The sequence below is a fragment of the Oncorhynchus tshawytscha genome, linkage group LG30 (genome assembly GCF_018296145.1).
Source record: "Oncorhynchus tshawytscha isolate Ot180627B linkage group LG30, Otsh_v2.0, whole genome shotgun sequence".
Taxonomy (NCBI): Eukaryota; Metazoa; Chordata; class Actinopteri; order Salmoniformes; family Salmonidae; genus Oncorhynchus; species Oncorhynchus tshawytscha.
In genome coordinates, this window is record NC_056458.1 from 26,644,740 (window position 1) to 26,664,570 (window position 19,831).

Consider the following 19,831-nt stretch of genomic DNA (forward strand, 5'->3'; position numbering starts at 1 on the left):
ATGGCCATGTGACTCACTGTCTGTAGGAGCAAAACATCTTTGTCAACGGGGTGGTTTACCTAATAATCTTTCACTAGATTATTCTAGATTATTTTATTTTGTCGACATTTGGAAAATTGCTTTTTCATTGTAAGCTCATTTACTTGCGTGGCTGCCAGCCAAATAGCGTTGCACTTCTGTTGTCATCTGATGAAAATGTAGCTATTTTATGACGAATGTGTTGCACTAATGTATTTTCTGTGAAGGAAAACTATATTTGCATGTCCCTGATCACTCTATTGAAGCAAAACTACACTGTTGACTTTCAAAATAAAATGTGACCCCTGTCAATACACAGCTCCACTCACTTGCTCCCGCTTTCTCCTGTTGTGCTATTTACAAACAAACACATGACTGGCTCAACTGTGCTGAGGAACTAAGTAAGCTTTATAATGTAAAACAATGTGACCGGTGAAATAAGAAAGTGATCTGCTTTATCTCCTAACGCATTGCATTGACTGAAGGTATGTACTTAAAAAATAAGTACAAATATTAAAATCTATTGAAAAACTTCAAATAAATAATTTCAAAAGTATTGACAGTATTGGGGCGGCAGGGTAGCCTAGTGGTTAGAGAGTTGGACTAGTAACTGGAAGTTTGCAAGTTCAAACCCCCGAGCTGACAAGGTACAAAATCTGTCGTTCTGCCCCTAAACAGGCAGTTAACCCACTGTTCCTAGGCCGTCATTGAAAATAAGAATTTGTTCTTAACTGACTTGCCTAGTTAAATAAAGGTAAAATTTAAAAAATAAATAAATACATTGAAAAACCACCCCTCGGCTATTTCCAAATACCCCAGTATGCTGTATATACGCAGTGGCGGTTTTAGCATTAATGAGCGAAATGGGACTGACGTTGTCAATATAACTAATTGTTCAGCACTTTTCAAATGTGCAGCGACAGAATTTAGAACATGGGCCGTTCTTAGAGTATTCTCCCTGTACACCAAGTCAGAACCGTAGGATAAATGACAGGGGCATATAAGCTGACAATGAAAGCTCTTACAATATTCGATGATTACATTTCTCTAAAATTAAGAGGGGAAAAGGGACCAAATTTTTAGCATGAGGCACATGGGCTACTAACAGCTTACTACACAACACACTTAGTAACGTTATTACTTTCTTAGCTACAGTATACATATCTCCCCTGGCATATTACATAATTTATGCAGCAGCATACAATACATTTTTGGACTAACTCATTGTTGAATATGCGATTTCCAACTTGTTGTGTAATATTTATGTCCAATGGCTGATGAGATACGTTTTATATATAATTTCTCTTCATTATTTATTTATATATATATATATATATATATATATATATATATATATATATATATATTTATTTATTCATCATATGACAAGGATTGAAAAGGATTTGCCAGTAGATTGTCGACTTTATTCATGATGATGACTGCAAGCTAAGATTTTGAAAGTATGATGTTGACATGATCAGTCAAATCAAAGCTACTATATATGACATGATCAGTCAAATCCAAGCTACTATATAACGTGATTTGATGTAATTTTATCTGTGGCCAATGACCTTGAGCCTTTTTGGATGGGCACTTCTAATGTCAGCAGCCAGTCACGGCACAACGCTCCTATTTTTTTCTGGCTCGCCCCACCACAGAAAGCACTGAGCTAGGCTGAAACACCTGCATTTTGGAGCTGCCTTACACAAGAATTCATAAAAGAGACCATGTTTGTATGCGGCTTTATTAATTCAATGATATATCTTTTTTTTTTACATTGTTTGCAAACTGATATGTGACACATATTAATGCCAAAATAACATACAAAACAGGCAAGCCCCCCCCCTGCCCTGAATGACGGGTCGCCACTGTATATACGGTATACTGCCCAAGCCTAACACACACACACACAAATGCCAAAGGAAATGCAACACCAAGCCCGCAGACAGCATACCAGACATTAATCTGTCTGGGAACGGGGTTCCGCTAGCAGAACCCCTTGCCAACAGCCAATGAAATTGCAGGGAGCCAAATACAAATCAACAGAAATCTCATAAATACAATTTCTCAAACATACAAGTATTAGGCACCATTGTAAAGATAAAATTCTCATTAATCCAGCCACAGTGTCTGATTTCAAAAATGCTTTACAGCGAAAGCTCCACACACGATTATGTTAGGTCACCACCAAGTCACAGAAAAACCCAGCCATTTTTCCAGCCAAAGAGAGGAGTCACGAAAAGCACAAATAGAGATCAATTTAATCACTAACCTTTGGTGATCTTCAACAGATGACACTCCTAGGACTTCATTTTACACAATAGATGTATGTTTTGTTCGATAAAGTGCATATTTATATCCAAAAATTTAATTTTACATTGGTGTGTTATGTTCAGTAGTTTCAAAACATGCAGTGATTTTGCAGAGAGCCACATCAATTTACAGAAATAATCATTATAAATGTTGATGAAAACACAACTGTTATGCATGGAACTTTAGATAAACTTCTCCTTAATGCAACCGCTGTGTCAGATTTAAAAAAAACTTTACGGAAAAAGCATACCATACAATAATCTGAGTACGGAGCTCAGAGACCGAACGAGACAAAATAAATATCCGCCATGTTGCGCAGTCAACATATGTCAGAAATAGCATTATAAATATTCACATACCATTGATGATCTTCATCAGAATGTACTCCCAGGAATCCCAGTTCCACAATAAATGTTTGATTTGTTTCTTAAAGTTCATAATTTATGTCCATATACAGTGCCTTGTGAAAGTATTCGGCCCCCTTGAACTTTGCGACCTTTTGCCACATTTCAGGCTTCAAACATAAAGATATAAAACTGTATTTTTTTGTGAAGAATCAACAACAAGTGGGACACAATCATGAAGTGGAACGACATTTATTGGATATTTCAAACTTTTTTAACAAATCAAAAACTGAAAAATTGGGCGTGCAAAATTATTCAGCCCCTTTACTTTCAGTGCAGCAAACTCTCTCCAGAAGTTCAGTGAGGATCTCTGAATGATCCAATGTTGACCTAAATGACTAATGATGATAAATACAATCCAACTGTGTGTAATCAAGTCTCCGTATAAATGCACCTGCACTGTGATAGTCTCAGAGGTCCGTTAAAAGCGCAGAGAGCATCATGAAGAACAAGGAACACACCAGGCAGGTCCGAGATACTGTTGTGAGGAAGTTTTAAGCCGGATTTGGATACAAAAAGATTTCCCAAGCTTTAAACATCCCAAGGAGCACTGTGCAAGCGATAATATTGAAATGGAAGGAGTATCAGACCACTGCAAATCTACCAAGACCTGGCCGTCCCTCTAAACTTTCAGCTCATACAAGGAGAAGACTGATCAGAGATGCAGCCAAGAGGCCCAAGATCACTCTGGATGAACTGCAGAGATCTACAGCTGAGGTGGGAGACTATGTCCATAGGACAACAATCAGTCGTATATTGCACAAATCTGGCCTTTATGGAAGAGTGGCAAAAAGAAAGCCATTTCTTAAAGATATCCATAAAAAGTGTCATTTAAAGTTTGCCACAAGCCACCTGGGAGACACACCAAACATGTGGAAGAAGGTGCTCTGGTCAGATGAAACCAAAATTGAACTTTTTGGCAACAATGCAAAACGTTATGTTTGGCGTAAAAGCAACACAGCTCATCACCCTGAACACACATTATCCCCACTGTCAAACATGGTGGTGGCAGCATCATGGTTTGGGCCTGCTTGTCTTCAGCAGGGACAGGGAAGATGGTTAAAATTGATGGGAAGATGGATGGAGCCAAATACAGGACCATTCTGGAAGAAAACCTGATGGAGTCTGCAAAAGACCTGAGACTGGGATGGAGATTTGTCTTCCAACAAGACAATGATCCAAAACATAAAGCAAAATCTACAATGGAATGTTTCAAAAATAAACATATCCAGGTGTTAGAATGGCCAAGTCAAAGTCCAGACCTGAATCCAATCGAGAATCTGTGGAAAGAACTGAAAACTGCTGTTCACAAATGCTCTCCATCCAACCTCACTGAGCTCGAGCTGTTTTGCAAGGAGGAATGGGAAAAAAATTCAGTCTCTCGATGTGCAAAACTGATAGAGACATACCCCAAGCGACTTACAACTGTAATCGCAGCAAAAGGTGGCGCTACAAAGTATTAACTTAAGGGGGCTGAATAATTTTGCACGCCCAATTTTTCCGTTTTTATTTGTTAAAAAAGTTTGAAATATCCAATAAATGTCGTTCCACTTCATGATTGTGTCCCACTTGTTGTTGATTCTTCACAAAAAAATACAGTTTTATATCTTTATGTTTGAAGCCTGAAATGTGGCAAAAGGTTGCAAAGTTCAAGGGGGCCGAATACTTTCGCAAGGCACTGTACCTCCTTTTGTTTGGGAGTTTGGTAAACAAATCGAAACGCGCGTGCAACTTCCAGCGGAAAGGTCAGATGAAAATTCCAAAAAGTTATATTACTGGTCGTAGAAACCTATCAAACGATGTATAGAATCAATCTTTAGGATGTTTTTATCATAAATGTGCAATAGTGTTCCAACCAGAGAATTCCATTGTCTGTAGAATAGCAATTGAACGGGATCTACCTCTCATGTGAATGCGCGTGACTGAGCTCGTGACTGCTGGCAGACCTGTGACTCATTCATGACCTTCTCATTTAGCCCCGCTTCATAGTAGAAGCATCAAACAACGTTCTAAAAAAAACTTGTCTTTTGGGGCCTGAATAGGAACCTTTTCATTAGAACGTTCTTAGTGTGTGAGGAACGTGGAAATTTATTGAAAATGAAATGCAGTAATATCTAATTTATGTAAGTATTCACACCCCTGAGTCAATACATGTTAGAATCACCTTTGGCAGCGTACTGGGTAAGTCTCGAAGGACTTTGCACACCTGGATTGTACAATATTTGCATATTAGTATTTTTCAAATTCTTCAACCTCTGTCAAGTTGTTGGCAAACTGCTCTTCGCAAATTGTTGTTTTGACCAAATACAATGCTATTTCAGTGCAGCCTTTGATATTATTGACCATAACCTGAGAAAACATACACTAATGTTGAAAACTTTGAGGTCACTTAGAAATGTCATTTTTTTTAAAGAAATGCAAATTTTTTGTCCATTGAAATAACATCAAATTGATCTGTGTGTCAGTCTCCAACCTGACTAAGCCAATCTCCTCGTGTGCCCCCCATTTTTGGGGGGGGCTGCCTCTCTGGCTTCCTTGCTAACCGTGTTCCCTCGTAACGCTGGGCCCCTTTACTCGCTGCCTCCGCCTTCCTCAATGCTTCCCCCTGCTTCCACGGCAGGCGATCCCTTCCGGCAAGGATCTCCTCCCATGTCCAGGATCCTTTGCCGTCCAGGATGTCCTCCCATGTCCAGTTCTCCTTCCCACGCTGCTTGGTTTTTTGGTGGTGGGACGTTCTTTCACAGCGTCGTAAGAAGCGGACCAAAGTGCAGCATGGTGAGCGTACATATTCCTTTTTATTTAGGATGACGTCGACAAAAACAATCAACAATACAAAAACAACCATGACGCTTAAAGATATAGTGCCACAAACAAAGACAACTTCCCACAAAGAAAGGAGGAAAGGGCTACCTAAGTATGGTTCCCAATCAGAGACAACGATAGACAGCTGTCCCTGATTGAGAACCATACCCGGCCACAACATAGAAATACAAAATCATAGAAAAACAGAACATAGAATGCCCACCCCACATTACACCCTGACCTAACCAAATAGAGAAATAATACGGCTCTCTAAGGTCAGGGCGTGACACAGACCTAACTTGATTGACCCTCTTCCTACAAGGCCTAGTCTATGAGAGGCCTAATCATATTTGTATGAATATTTTGTTAACACCTACAGGCTATAGAGATGCATTCAGGTAATGAACTCATTATTTTACATCAACATTTTAATTTGATTAGAATTATTTATTGTCAATCATTCTTGAATTGAATTTTTTAAAAGTCTACTCTATTACCGTATACATCACATTAAGTTACAAGATTGGATAGCACTTTATTTGATCAGGAATAAAGAAACTGTCGCAAGTTATACTTCCCATTGTGAAGTATAAGTAGAGTGACTTTTGTCAGAGGTTGCTTGGTGTGAGCACTGAGGGAACTGTATGAACTTGGCCAGATGATTCTGCATCTTTGTTGCATTCTTCACATATGATTTGGCACAGTATTTGCAAATGTATACAGCTTTCCCTTCTACATTAGCTGCAGTGAAATGTCTCCACACATCAGATAGTGCCCGAGGCATTTTCCTGTAAAGATTAGAAGAAAAAATACAAAAATAAATACAATTCCATGTACAGATAAATAATTAAGCAGTTAGATTAAACAACTCTTTTGTAAGATACATGTTTTAAAATTAAATTGTTAACAAGTTAGAAATGATTTAAACACTTTGCTGTAGGATACTATTTACTACTAAAAATCATGTACTGTATGTCATATAAAATACAGTATATTCACCCCACCCAGTATTGTAGTCAAAACTTACCAGAAAGCATGTAGTCCTTGGCTCAGACAGTGTAGTAGTGTGGGCTCAATAGCATCTCATTAGTGTGCAAGATCTTGAGAATCAGCTGTACATGTGATGGAAGACACACTTACATAAAACCATTGCCAGAAACTTTAACAGAACGCTCAAATCAATTCAAACCAACTTCAGTAGATGGAATAATGTCCCAGTTGCTTTAATCTGCAGAATATTTGTCAAAATGAATATATTGCCACAGCTAAGTTTATGTAGTTCAGTGCTTTCCATGGTGCCCCCTTCTGGCTATTGGGATCAAATTCATAGTGCTGTTTCTAAATGTATATGGCAAGGTAAACAATCACTGATAAAATTAACAAATTTACAAAGAGGGAAATACGTAGGAGGACTATCCGTACCAAATTTGAATTGTATTTCCAGGCACTAGCATTTCGCCCCATCCTAAATTGGTTTAGACATGGTTCTTCTGACCCTGGCTGAGTATAGAGAGACATATGATGTCTCCTATTGCCCAGGAAGAGGTGTTCTTCACTGATATATCCCTTAAACAATGTAAACTACGCTTTGGTCCTATTATTGTTCACACAATTTCTATTTGGCACAGAATTTAAAAAAAATGTAACTTGGAATCAAAATGGCATGCCCATAATCAATATTTCACAATAATATTTACAATTTAGATCAGCTATCCTGGCCTATGGATTCCCTTGGGAAACCCAACTACCAAACCATCCAATAATGGACTTATAAATGAATGACCTGGGCTTCTGAATAACTGATCTCTATAATATATAAACAAGTTTTGGAAAGATCATATTCTGAGCTAGGCAATAAAAAAGTATGGTCCACAGATCTAATTGAATCTGAACAACCCTTTAACTGGATCAGAATATGGAAAAATATGACCGTGGCATCCCGTAATCCGAACCATCAATTTATACATTTTAAGTTTGTTCACAGACTGTATTTAACACCAAGGAAACATTTTATGATGAAATTGGCCCCAACTGTTCACTGTGTCCCCTACATCAGGTACAGTAGGCACATTCCTTCATATGATGTGGGAGTGCTCTGCAGTTAAATGCTTCTGGGGCAATGTTCCAACATTTATTTAGAAATGCATTCATTTAAATATTCAATGCTTTGCATCTGTTATATTTAGGGGTGACCCAATTAAGTAAACTGCTTGATTGTTTGCTCGATAGGCTGTTGGTCAACCAAGATTTCTTTAGTTGAGCAAACGCAACATTTTTTATCAAATAAAATAAAGTCATGGCGTACCTGTCTGATTTGCGCCTGTCTGAGTGGACTGATCCATTGTGGAGGCTGTGGGGATGGCACAGTCCATCAAGTTCCATAAGACGTGCTACTGAAATGATATATGGTTATACTATGTAGGAACACAAATAAAAATAATATTATTTTATATCAAATGCGCTTTCTCCCGCGTTGGATAGTGGTTGCTTTTGGCGGTTCTGAAACACGTCAGTGCGCTGTTGAATTGGCGCCTTTTCCTAGACCATGTTGCTATGTGCATAATAGCAAAGTTAACCAGCATATTGGTGTTGAGAACAATGCGGCGGAGGCAGCAGAAGAGTTAAGAGACGAGAAAACAGCCCTTGCCTTAATTGTTTTAGAAAAGTGAGGAGAGCGGAAACTCCAACTTAATTAGGACAATAATCAATAGCCTAACTGTTAAATGTGCCTGGCTTTATAAATCACAAAAAATATATATATCTGCAGAAATAAGACAGATTCTGCTTCTGTTGCCTGTTTGAGTTTGTTTTATAGCCTACTGATTCTGTGAGCACCAAGCCTCACGCAACCACATGTCAGATAAACAATTTCACAAATGTGACTGTTTTTAATCTTTGCTATGCTCTTATAAAGGCTTTACACTTTTTTTGTTAGAACAGCCTTTCTGGTATTATTTATAATTCATTTAGTGTTTACACTGTTCCAAATTGTCAGAAAAATTATGTTTATAATAATAATAATCATAATAAACCTCCTTTTTCCTTGATCTCCTGCTTATTGTTATTATTACTATTATTATTATGATCATCATTATAATAAAAAGTAATGTCATTATCATTAGTAGGCATAGTATAGCACCCTTGTATAACCACCATCAAGCTGTAACCCTAAGAGCGCATCCTGTTTAGTCTTAATACCGTAACTTACTTAGGCCAGTATTTCAATACTTATATAGGCTACTGTATCAATCAATAATTTATTTGTTCATGTTATCACATAGCATATGAGTCATTCATGATTTGAAATGCAATCAAGCATTTTAGTTTGAAAATAAAATAACAAAGCGACCATTGAATAGGCCTAATTAGCATAAACAATAAATAGGCCTAAACCGTTCATTCCTTCACGAATGAATGCGACTGTTTTTAGTCTTTGCTGTAATAAAAGCTTAAAACGTTAGAAAAAAATCTTGTACGTATAGAATTTATTTTGTGTTTTTACATTGTTCCAACCAGTCAGAAAAATTATAACCTATTGTAATCTAACAGCACCTGTTTGGCACACATAATATGCATGCAGTGCTTCCTCCTTACCTTTTTCTTGATCTCCAATATTTTCCACAACTAGTCAAATTTATTCCACACGTCTGACTTCCCCTTTACCTCCTGAGCAACCAGTAAACATTCCCCCGTTTCAAGTTTGTCACGTCCTCTGCATCCGTGTTACTGTGTTCAGAGTTTGTTATAACCAGTTTATTGATGTGATTATATGCTAGAGGTCAGGCCCTATTGGTCACGTGCATGCCATGCATACATGTGTCATGTAAAGAGAGCAAGGGTTGAGAGAATACGGAATGTTTTTCCTAAACAAATTAGGGATTTCGGTTACATAACTTTTCAGTCAGAAATGGCTGTAATTATGTTGCAGCTTCAGCAACACGGACAGCTTGATACACACTGTTGTCCTGTGGTGTTCGTTGCAGCAGTAAGGAGAGAGACACACAATGGATGCTAGTCACACAGTCACTCGCTGTCTTTTTTTTAACACAGCGCAGGAAGTCTGAGGCAGGCCCGGCACAATCAGATCAATTGCGGTCAGACTCCCTCTAGTCATTTGTGTCTTAATTTAATAACAAAGTATGCTTAAAGCATCAGACAAGCTCATTGCATATAGTTGATTTGATTAAAATAAATAGGATGCGTCAATAAATGAAAAAAGTACACATTTAAAATTTTTGATTGGTCAAAGAAAGGAAGATTCTTGGTTGACCAAAATGTTTAGTCAGTGACAGCCCTAATTATGTTACTTAGCGATGATAGCCTCTTAAATCTCTTAATCAGAGAAGATTACTGCTGGCAGGCAGCACTGCAGCAAAATATTTTTTAGCTCTAAGATGGCAACAAGCTCACTCTCTCCCATTTAACCAGTGGATACAGTTACTATTAGAAGTTATAGCATTATAATTATCGTCAACGAGAATGGGAGGCATGGTTTCCGAGTGGGGAGGGAGGATGCAGGCAGGTGGATAGGGCTGGATAGGGCTGATGGTTTCACTGTCACGGATTTCCTCCTCTTCCGAAGAGGAGAGGCAAGAAGGATCAGAGGACCAATATGCGGCGTGGTATGTGTTCATAGTGAATTTTAATAAAGAGAACACTGAACACTATACAAAAGAGTAACAAAAAACAATAAACCAAATACGACCGTGAAGCTACAAATCAGACCTGTGCTGACACAAGCCACTAACATAGACAATCACCCACAAACAAACAGTGCAACCCAGGCTACCTAAGTATGATTCTCAATCGGAGACAACTAATGACACCTGCCTCTGATTGAGAACCATACTAGGCCGAAACATAGAAATACCCCAAAACATAGAAAAACAAACAGACTGCCCACCCAACTCACGCCCTGACCATACTAAATAATGACAAAACAAAGGAAATAAAGGTCAGAACGTGACAGTACCCCCCCAAAGGTGTGGACTCCGGCCGCAAAACCTTAACCTATAGGGGAGGGTCTGGGTGGGCGTCTGTCCGCGGTGGCGGCTCTGGCGCGGGACGCGGACCCCACTTCATCATTGTCTTAGTCCGCTTTATTGTCCAGCTCCGTGGCTTTCTAACCATGGCCACCCTTCTCAATGACCCCACTGGACAGAGGGGCAGCTCGGGACAGAGGGGCGGAAGCTCTGGACAGAGGGGCAGAAGCTCTGGACAGAGGGGCAGAAGCTCTGGACAGAGGGGCAGAAGCTCTGGACAGAGGGGCAGAAGCTCTGGACAGAGGGGCAGAAGCTCGGGACAGAGGGGCAGAAGCTCGGGACAGAGGGGCAGAAGCTCGGGACAGAGGGGCAGGGGCTCTGGCTCCTCAGACTCCGGCAGCAGCGCCGGACAGGCGGGAGACTCCGGCAGCAGCGCCGGACAGGCGGGACCACCTGCAGGGAGGAGACAGAGAGACAGCCTGGTGCGTGGGGCTTCCACAGGAACCACCAGGCTGGGGAGACCTTCAGGAGGCTTGGTGTTAGGAGGAGGCACCTGAAGGACCGGGCTGTGGGGGAGCACTGGAGCTCTGGTGCGCAACCTTGGCACCACTTCCCCAGGCTGGACAACTACTCTAGCCCGGACCCTCCAGGGTGCAGGCACAGGTTGAACCGGGCTGTGGGTAAGCACGGGAGATCTAGTGCTTACTACACGCACCTCTCCCTTAGGCTCCACTCCCACATTTGCCCGGCACGAGCGGAGCGCAGGCAGAGGACGCACTGCACCCTCCCAGCGCCCCGGAGACACAGCACGCAGAGCCGGCGCAGGATACCCTGGACCAAAACTGCGTACCGGCGACCAGACCCGCTGAGCAGGCACCATACGCCCTGGCTCGATGCCCACACTTGCATGGCACTTTCGGGGGGCTGCCCTATAGCGCACTGGGCTATGGGCACATACTGGCGACACTGTGCGCTTAACCGCATAACACGGTGCCTGACCAGTAATGCACTGCTTATAATAAGCACGAGGAGTGAGCTCAGGTCTGCTACCTGGCTTAGTACCACACCTCGTCTGCCCCCCCCCCCAAAAAAACTTTTTGGGGCTGCCTCTCGTACCTGTCGCACTGCCGTGCTGCCTCCTCATATCGCCGCCGCTCAGCTTTCGCTGCCTCCAGCTCTGCTTTGGGGCGGCGATATTCCCCAGCCTGTGCCCAGGGTCCCTCTCCGTTCAGTATCTCCTCCCATGTCCAGGAGTCCTGTGATGCTGGCCGCTGTTGTTGCTGCTGCTGCTGCTGCTGTCGTCGCTGTCTTTTACCACGCCGCTTGGTCCTTGGTAGGTGGGTGATTCTGTCATGGTCTTCCTCCTCTTCTTCCGAAGAGGAGAGGCTAGAAGGATCAGAGGACCAATATGCGGCGTGGTATGTATTCATAGTGAATTTTAATAAAGAGAACACTGAACACTATACAAAAGAGTAACAAAAAACAATAAACCAAATACGACCGTGAAGCTACAAATCAGACCTGTGCTGACACAAGCCACTCACATAGACAATCACCCACAAACAAACAGTGCAACCCAGGCTACCTAAGTATGATTCTCAATCAGAGACAACTAATGACACCTGCCTCTGATTGAGAACGATACTAGGCCGAAACATAGAAATACCCCAAAACATAGAAAAACAAACATAGACTGCCCACCCAACTCACGCCCTGACCATACTAAATAATGACAAAACAAAGGAAATAAAGGTCAGAACGTGACATTCACACTTATTCTGCCAACTACTTTATCATTTAACTGTTGTGGATGCTGACGTTTGAGGAAAGAACATCTATTTAATTAATTTTAAATTCAGGCTGTAACACAACATAATGCGGAATAAGTCAAGAGGTATGAATAATTTCTGAAGGCACTGTAAATGTTTTTGTTACCTCAAGACTAAAAACACAAGAGCAATTGACTTGTGAAGGTTGAGAATGTTTTTGAAAGCCTTACCATAGGACATTTACTAGTAGCTTATTTTAGAGCTCTCTCTCTCTCTGTCTCTCTCTATCTATCTCTCAGTCTCTCTCTCTCTCACACACACACACACACACACACACACACACACACACACACACACACACACTGGCTGCTCCATGTAGACTGGCTGCTTCATGCAGACTGGCAGCTCGGGCACACACACACACACACACACACAGCACAGCATGTAGGGGAAATGTTTGTAATGATTTGTCCCTGTGCATCCGAGATGCTGGCAGGGCTGGAACAGCATCACTGGTTGGAATGGTTTCAGCCATTTGGCTGGTGAGCAGGACGTGGGAGCATGGCTAAGTTGCAGGTATGAGTCAGCCTGGTTTCCCTTCTCGACCCTGATTAGTGCTTTGACATCAATTTGTGTCACATCTGCTCCCGCTCTTCCCCCCCTGGCACTTGAGGGTGCCAGGCTGCCCTGCATCACGCACTCCAATCATCCATTACGCACACCTGCCTTCCCTCGTCACGCACATCAGCGTTATTGGACTCACCTGGACTCACTCATCACTTGTTTATTTCCTCCCCTATATTTGTCAGTTTCCCTGCTCTGTTCCCGACTGCTGCATGGATTGTTTTTTGTCTTTGTTTTCTTGTATGCTGACGCTGTTCCTGTCTCGTTCCTTGTCCATTCTTTATTAAATGTTTTACTCCCCGTACCTGCTTTGTTTCTCCAGCGTCAACTCATGTGACAATTTGCACTGTACTGACCACGGATCTATTTCAATATGGTAAGGTAAAGAGAGAGACAAGATTAGCACAGTCATTGGATAACATGTTGTTACACTCAAGTGGCTTGATTGGCTCATACCCTTTAACAAGTTGGAGACCTGTAATTTTTCAAAAGGAAACATACAAGGTAGAACTATAGGTGAAATATAATATATACTGTAGGTCACATAAAGTCAGTCTTGTTTTTATCCCAAAGTCTCCTCTCCCGTGGCACACACCTCATCATACACACAGTGACTAATATTTTGTGGCTCAGTCAACCATCTATAAAATGAATCTATTTGGGCCCCTGTTTGTGATGCGTCAAAGCCACAGTTTGTACACAGTATCCTGGAGCTGTCACAACGCACTGCTGCCCCTGGGGCCTTGGAGTCTGAAAACTGAAAGCCATCAAGACAACGCTACAGACAAACAATCAGGTCATTGTACTGCAGTGGCGGTCAGTGCTGTTTATGATGAGGTAGGACACATATTTATTTTTCCATGACCATGGCCTTATTTCTGTTACAGCATATTGGATGACTGTCATTCATATTCCATCCACCCAGCTCAATGTAACAGCAATAGGTTTAGGCTACTACATGATACTCAAGTTTTCCATGTACCCATCATGATGTTGTTACAACCTAGCCTATGAATTAAAGTTTACAACGTAGGTTCATACAGGTCGAGATAAATATTTGAGGTGACAGACAGTGACACATTCAATACCGCCTTCCACACTCTTGCCTGCATCTAGCTTATCTAGGGTGTAATCATTAGTCCAACAGTTGCAAACGAGAGGTATGTTTATCCCGGTTTCGTTTGCTTCCGTTAAAGAAACATTTTTCAACAGAATCGGCGGAATGAATACACCCATGATCACGTGTAAACACCATGTTGTATTCCTTCTCGCCTCTATGCACCCTCCTCCTCTCACCTTTTCCCTTCCTTTGTAGACTTCAATGCACAACACATCAGCTGTATGTGACCAGGTGAAAAAAACTTTCCAAGCCAAACCATGTCATAACCGCTACACACAGCATACATCGTTGTCCCCATATTAGCTAAAGTAACATCCTAGTCAACATAGCTAATAGAACTAATGTGTAAGTAAACCTTCTACAATCATGCAGTAATGTTAGTGTTTAGTCAGTAAGCAGTTACACCGGTGGGCCACGGTGGCAATAAATTAATAAAACCAAAAGCTTACCTTGACTTGGAACAGTTCTAGTGTTGTGTTGGATAGTCATAGCCAGCTAGCTAGCATAGAATCCCTCTGTTTGAGCCGGGTGTTTGAGTAGCTAAACTAGCCAGCTGCATTTGCTAGCTAAGTAAGTGAAACTGGAAGAAAAAGAAAATGACAATCTCTCGCTCTCTCTTGCTTCTCCTTCATTTTTTAAAGAAATTCATTTGTTGAAAACTGTTAAACTATTGTCTTTCTCTCTCTTTGAGTCAACTAATCACCACATGTTATACACTGCAGTGCTAGCTAGCTGTAGCTTATGCTTTCAGTACTACATTGATTCTCTGATCCTTTGATTGGGTGGACAACATGTGGGTTCATGCTGCAAGAGCTCTAATAGGTTGGAGGACGTCCTCCGGAAGTTGTCATAATTACTGTGAAAGTCTATGGAAGAGGGTGAGAACAAAGAGCCTACTAGGTTTTGTATTGAAGTCAATGTACCCAGAGGAGGACGGAAGCTAGCTGTCCTCCGGCTACACCATGGTGCTACCCTACAGAGTGCTGTTGAGGCTACTGGAGACCTTCTGTCACGCTTTGATCTTAGAGAGCCTTTTATTCTCTAATTTGGTTAGGTCGGGGTGTGACTAGGGTGGGTACTCTAGTTTTTGTATTTCTATGTTGGCCTGGTATGGTTCCCAATCAGAGGCAGCTGTCTATCGTTGTCTCTGATTGGGGATCATATTTAGGCAGCCTTTTCCCACTGGGGTTTTGTGGGATCTTGTTTTCTGGTTAGTTGCCAGTGAGCATGCCATTAGCTTCACGTTTAGTTTGTTTCTGTATTGTTTTGGTGAGTTTCATAAATTAAACATGTGGAACTCTACGCACGCTGCGCCTTGGTCTGAGTATGATTACCACAATGATTGTGACACCTTTATTGCAAAACAGTGTGTTTTAATCAATTATTTGGTCAAATGTGAATATATTTAGTATAGTTTTATCTAAAAAGGATAACTTTTATTTTTTATGAAGTTCACTGAGGAGGATGGTCCTCCCCTTCCTCCTCTGAGGAGCCTCCACTGATGTACTGTATTTATAGTCCTCTTGGAGAATCCATTTAGACATTGTCGTTGTTATACGAAAGGCTTTTTTAGCAGTCAAGCTGGAGATATATTTTTTAAAGAATAACACTGTGATGCTGGCCTTCTAGGCAGAGTTCCTCTGTCCAGTGTCTGTGTTCTTTTGCCCATCTTAATCTTTTATTTTTATTGGCCAGTCTGAGGTATGTCTTTTTCTTTGCAACTCTGCCTAGAAGGCCAGCATCCCGCAGTCGCCTCTTCACTGTTGACATTGAGACTGGTGTTTTGCGAGTACTATTTAATGAAGCTGCCAGTTGAGGACTTGTGAGGCGTCTGTTTCTCAAACTAGACACTCTAATGTACTTGTCCTCTTGCCCAGTTGTGCACTGGGGCCTCCCACTCCTCTTTCTATTCTGGTTAGAGCCAGTTTGCGCTGTTCTGTGAAGGGAGGAGTACACAGCCTTGTACGAGACCTTCAGTTTCTTGGCAAATTCTCGCATGGAATAGCCTTAATTTCTCAGAACAAGAATAGACTGACGAGTTTCAGAAGAAAGTGCTTTGTTTCTGGCCATTTTGAGCTTGAGTGAGTGATGGTTGCTGATAATGGGCCTCTGTACGCCTATGTAGATATTCCATAAATAATCAGCCGTTTCCAGCTAAAATAGTCATTTACAACATTAACAATGTCTACACTGTCTTTCTGATCAATTTGACGTTATTTTAATGGACAAAAAATTTGCTTTTGTTTCAAAAACAAGGACATTTCTAAGTGATCCCTAACTTTTGAACGGTTGTGTATGTATGAATCACCTAACCCCCTTCTCCTCACCCAAAGCAGCACTGAGGGAATATGTGTGTCCTTGTCTGTATTCTAATTCACCTTGTCTCTCTGTGTATTAGGAACAGAGCCTTGGAGGAGACTCAGGTGGAAGGCCACAGGGGAGGATGCCGAGAGGGTAAAGCAGCGGCAGACAGCAGCCCATTGAGTGAAGTTGAAGAGGCGGTGGATGAGCATCAGCGGCGCCTGGCCCTGGCCTGTCCGCCTGTGGTGACATACGGGACATACCGTGGCCAGAGGGACAAACGCAGAATAAGGCGGAGGCACCAGGTGCAGGTGGAATCCCCCAATTCAGGTGTAGAGGGCAGCACCTTGGGTGCGGTGACACGCTCCACTTTAGAACTTGCCATTTCAAAACAAAGTGACATTCAGACTGTATCGACAAATCAGATTGGAGCTACAACCTCAGAAACCAATCAGAGAGGAGCTTGGACTTCGGAAACAGACTCTGTTTTGTGTCCAACTGGACCTGAGTCTAGTCACATTCCACTAACAACACAGACAGCAGAAAGGGCTGTGAGTCAAAGTGCCTTCCCTTCATCCGGAGAGACAACCCTGGCTACTGTAGGAGGCCAGGCCAAGGATTCTCTCTCTGGGGTTGACTCCGTCACATGCTCCCCTCCCGCACCCACAGAGGACTCTGCTGATGCCAGGACTAGTACAGCAGTCAGTGAGACCCACAGTGCAGAGCTGAGCCCACGGGATAAAATTACTCATGCAGAGATGGCCAGCGAGGATACGAACAGGGACACAGATGGGGACAGAGACACAATGCTAAGTGAGCAGATAGAAACCGTATCTGCACACTGTTTTCAGACTGGGTCACCTTCATTTGCTGCTGCGTGGCCAGGCGCCGCGGGGACTGCACAGCACACACATCTGCCTGCCGCTGTTTCCGATGGTGATGGAGGCCAGCTGGCTCCGCATCCCATTTCACCGTCTGCCTCGCTTTTATCAGCAACCGAAAGCCAGGGACCCATTCCAGCAACTAGGCACTCAGATTCTGGGGATGCTCTGGCTACAGGCCCTGGTGCTGGACTGCACTGCTTTGAGTCAGGGAAGGAGGAGGGGGATGTTGGTCCTCCAGACAATCTGTTTGAGGAGGCCCTTCATTTGGAGTCTAAAATGATGGTGGATAACATTCTGAAGAATGCTCTAGCGGCCCTGGAGAGAGTCGAATCCTCTGAGTTGGAGGAGGGTGAAGTGCTCCAGAAGGCCAGTGAGGAAAATTACCTGGTCCTACCCGTAGGCAGAGTGGAGGAGGAGGACGTGGATCGGTCCTTCGAGACGGATAAGCTGGTGGAGGTAGAGCCTTCAGAGAGGGGGGATGTCGTCCCGGCAGAACAGACTCTCTCATTAAACCCCAACCCTCTATCGGAGGGCCCCAGGTCCACCCCCTCCTCAGGGTACGAGTCTATCGCAGGCTCGGACACTGACATCAGGAGCAGCCCTGGGCCGGCCTGTGAGAGCAGTGCCCCCACCATCGGTGTCTCAGACCACAGGCAGGGAGAACACTGTGCCGAGGGGACCAAAGGCACTGGTCTTCACCTACTGGTCAAAGGTCAACGGCTAATGGATGCTAATGCTAATGAGCAACCGCTAGGGGAAGAGGATTCCCAGCCAAATGATCCTATTGAATCTGAATACAGTGGTAATAAGCACCAGAAAGATGTGTTTCCTCTCTTGGGCGGTGGAGTGTCCTTCGAGAAACCAGGTCTCTATGGTGATAACGGAGATATTATTCAAATAATGAGAGCGGGTCTTGAGTATGAGTCTATCTCAGGGATAACTAATGAAAACAAAGATCAAGTGCTCTGCACTTCAGGGGACAATGGTTGTAACGAGGTGCTAGGCGTTAAAGAAACACAGGTAGGAGATGGCACAGTCCACGTAGCCAAAGATGATATCGAAAGCAATAGACATAGTCCTGAACAAGACGGTAATGCTCAATATGGTCATGCTTCTCTGTCCAATAACTCGGAAAGTGCCAATAAGCTCAAAAGCACTCTGAATGACAATACTTACCTGAGAACCCAAACAGCATTTCCTGAGCCTGATCTGCTTAGGAAAAGTTCCAAATATGAAGCTAAGGGCAATTCTGAGGCAAACCTCATGTCAGCCAGACCAAAACACACCCCAAACTCACTAGAACCATCTCAAGTCAGACATGCTATAAGTCAGAAGCCTGATGCCTGTATAATGCTTTGTGATGACGGCCAAGAGAGCGGCCCTGAAATATCATTGAAAGTTGGGCTGAATGGGCTGAATGACATCCCGGTCAGTGGGGATCAAAGCTTTGTACTGGTTGAGACTTACTTAGCCTCTGTGTTCTCAGAGGGCTCTGACTCTGGGGGTGAAGAAGATGAGGCCCACTGCAGAACAACAGGCACCATCAGCATGGACCCCTCTTTCTCAAGGAGACTCCCCAAGGACCTGAGCACCTCAGAGGGCCTTGTGTCTAATTCAGCTACTGACTCCAGTAATGAGGACAGGCCACAGTTGAGTCCGGTGAGCGTGTTTCGATGCAACATCTCTCTGCAGCAGCAGAGTCAGGACTACGAGACACCGGGACACAGTGGTGCAGGTTCAGCCGCAGCAGTTATGGCAGGGTTTCACCAGGACCTGGGCAGCAGGCTAGCTGGGCTCCATGCTACAGGAGGCCGGAGAGCCCCAGGCCTGGAACCTCTCATCCCCCTCTTCCCTATCCCCCATCTTGCCTTCCATGACATGGAGGCAAGTGGTTTCTCCATCATTGATGAGGAGGAGGAGACGGATGCGGTGTTCGTCAATGACACAGGCCCCATGCTGAGCCCCACGGTACGGCGGGCCAAGGCCTACCCCTTCTCCCTGTCTCCCATCGTGGAGGAGGACAGTCTTCGCAGCGAGGCAGAGGGGAGCCTGTCGCAGGAGGAAAGGGGCCTCATGGTGCCCCCGGCCACAGAGGAGCTGAGGAGTCTGAGCGGAGGTGTAGGGATGGAGCAGCTAGCCTCATCCTCCTCTTTGTCCATCCTGTCCCTGCTGCAGTCGGTCAGCGAGCGCCTGCAGTCCAGCGGCTACTCCGACACAGACGCAGACTCAGAGGAGCCCTCCACCCCTCCTCTACGGCGCCCCCTATGGGAGTTCTTCAACAGGGGTCAGGGGAAGGATAAGGAGGGGGATGGCCAGGGAATGGATGGAGACCAAAGCAGCAAGCAGGAGGGCCCACTTCCTGCTGATTTATTCACTATGGGACCTCGAGATGGGGATCCAATGAAGGACGTGAAGAATCTTTCCACCACTTGGATTACAATCCAAAAACCTGCAGATTCACCAATGTATCAGTATTTGAAATCAGTGCATCCAGTGTTGCTAGAGCCTGATGATGACAACAGTAAACATCATGCCAAACTCATTCCGCACCTCAGTGATAACAACTGTCCATCAACAGCAACTGACATGGTAAATTCAACAGCATCTGACATTT

At 43.4% G+C, this 19,831-nt stretch overlaps 1 protein-coding gene across 3 annotated transcripts in view; it reads left to right on the plus strand.

Annotated features, from left to right (window-relative positions):
- LOC112228490 overlaps positions 1-19,831 on the plus strand; it is a 90,234-nt gene that overhangs the window by 41,709 nt on the left and 28,694 nt on the right. For all 3 annotated transcript variants that reach the window (XR_006080449.1, XM_024393851.2, XM_024393852.2), the window contains exon 4: positions 16,431-19,806. Coding sequence is in view for 2 of the 3 variants with exons in the window: in XM_024393851.2 (XP_024249619.1) it covers positions 16,431-19,806 (3,376 nt within the window). In the remaining variant the exon portion in view is untranslated. The remainder of the gene's footprint in view (positions 1-16,430; positions 19,807-19,831) is intronic.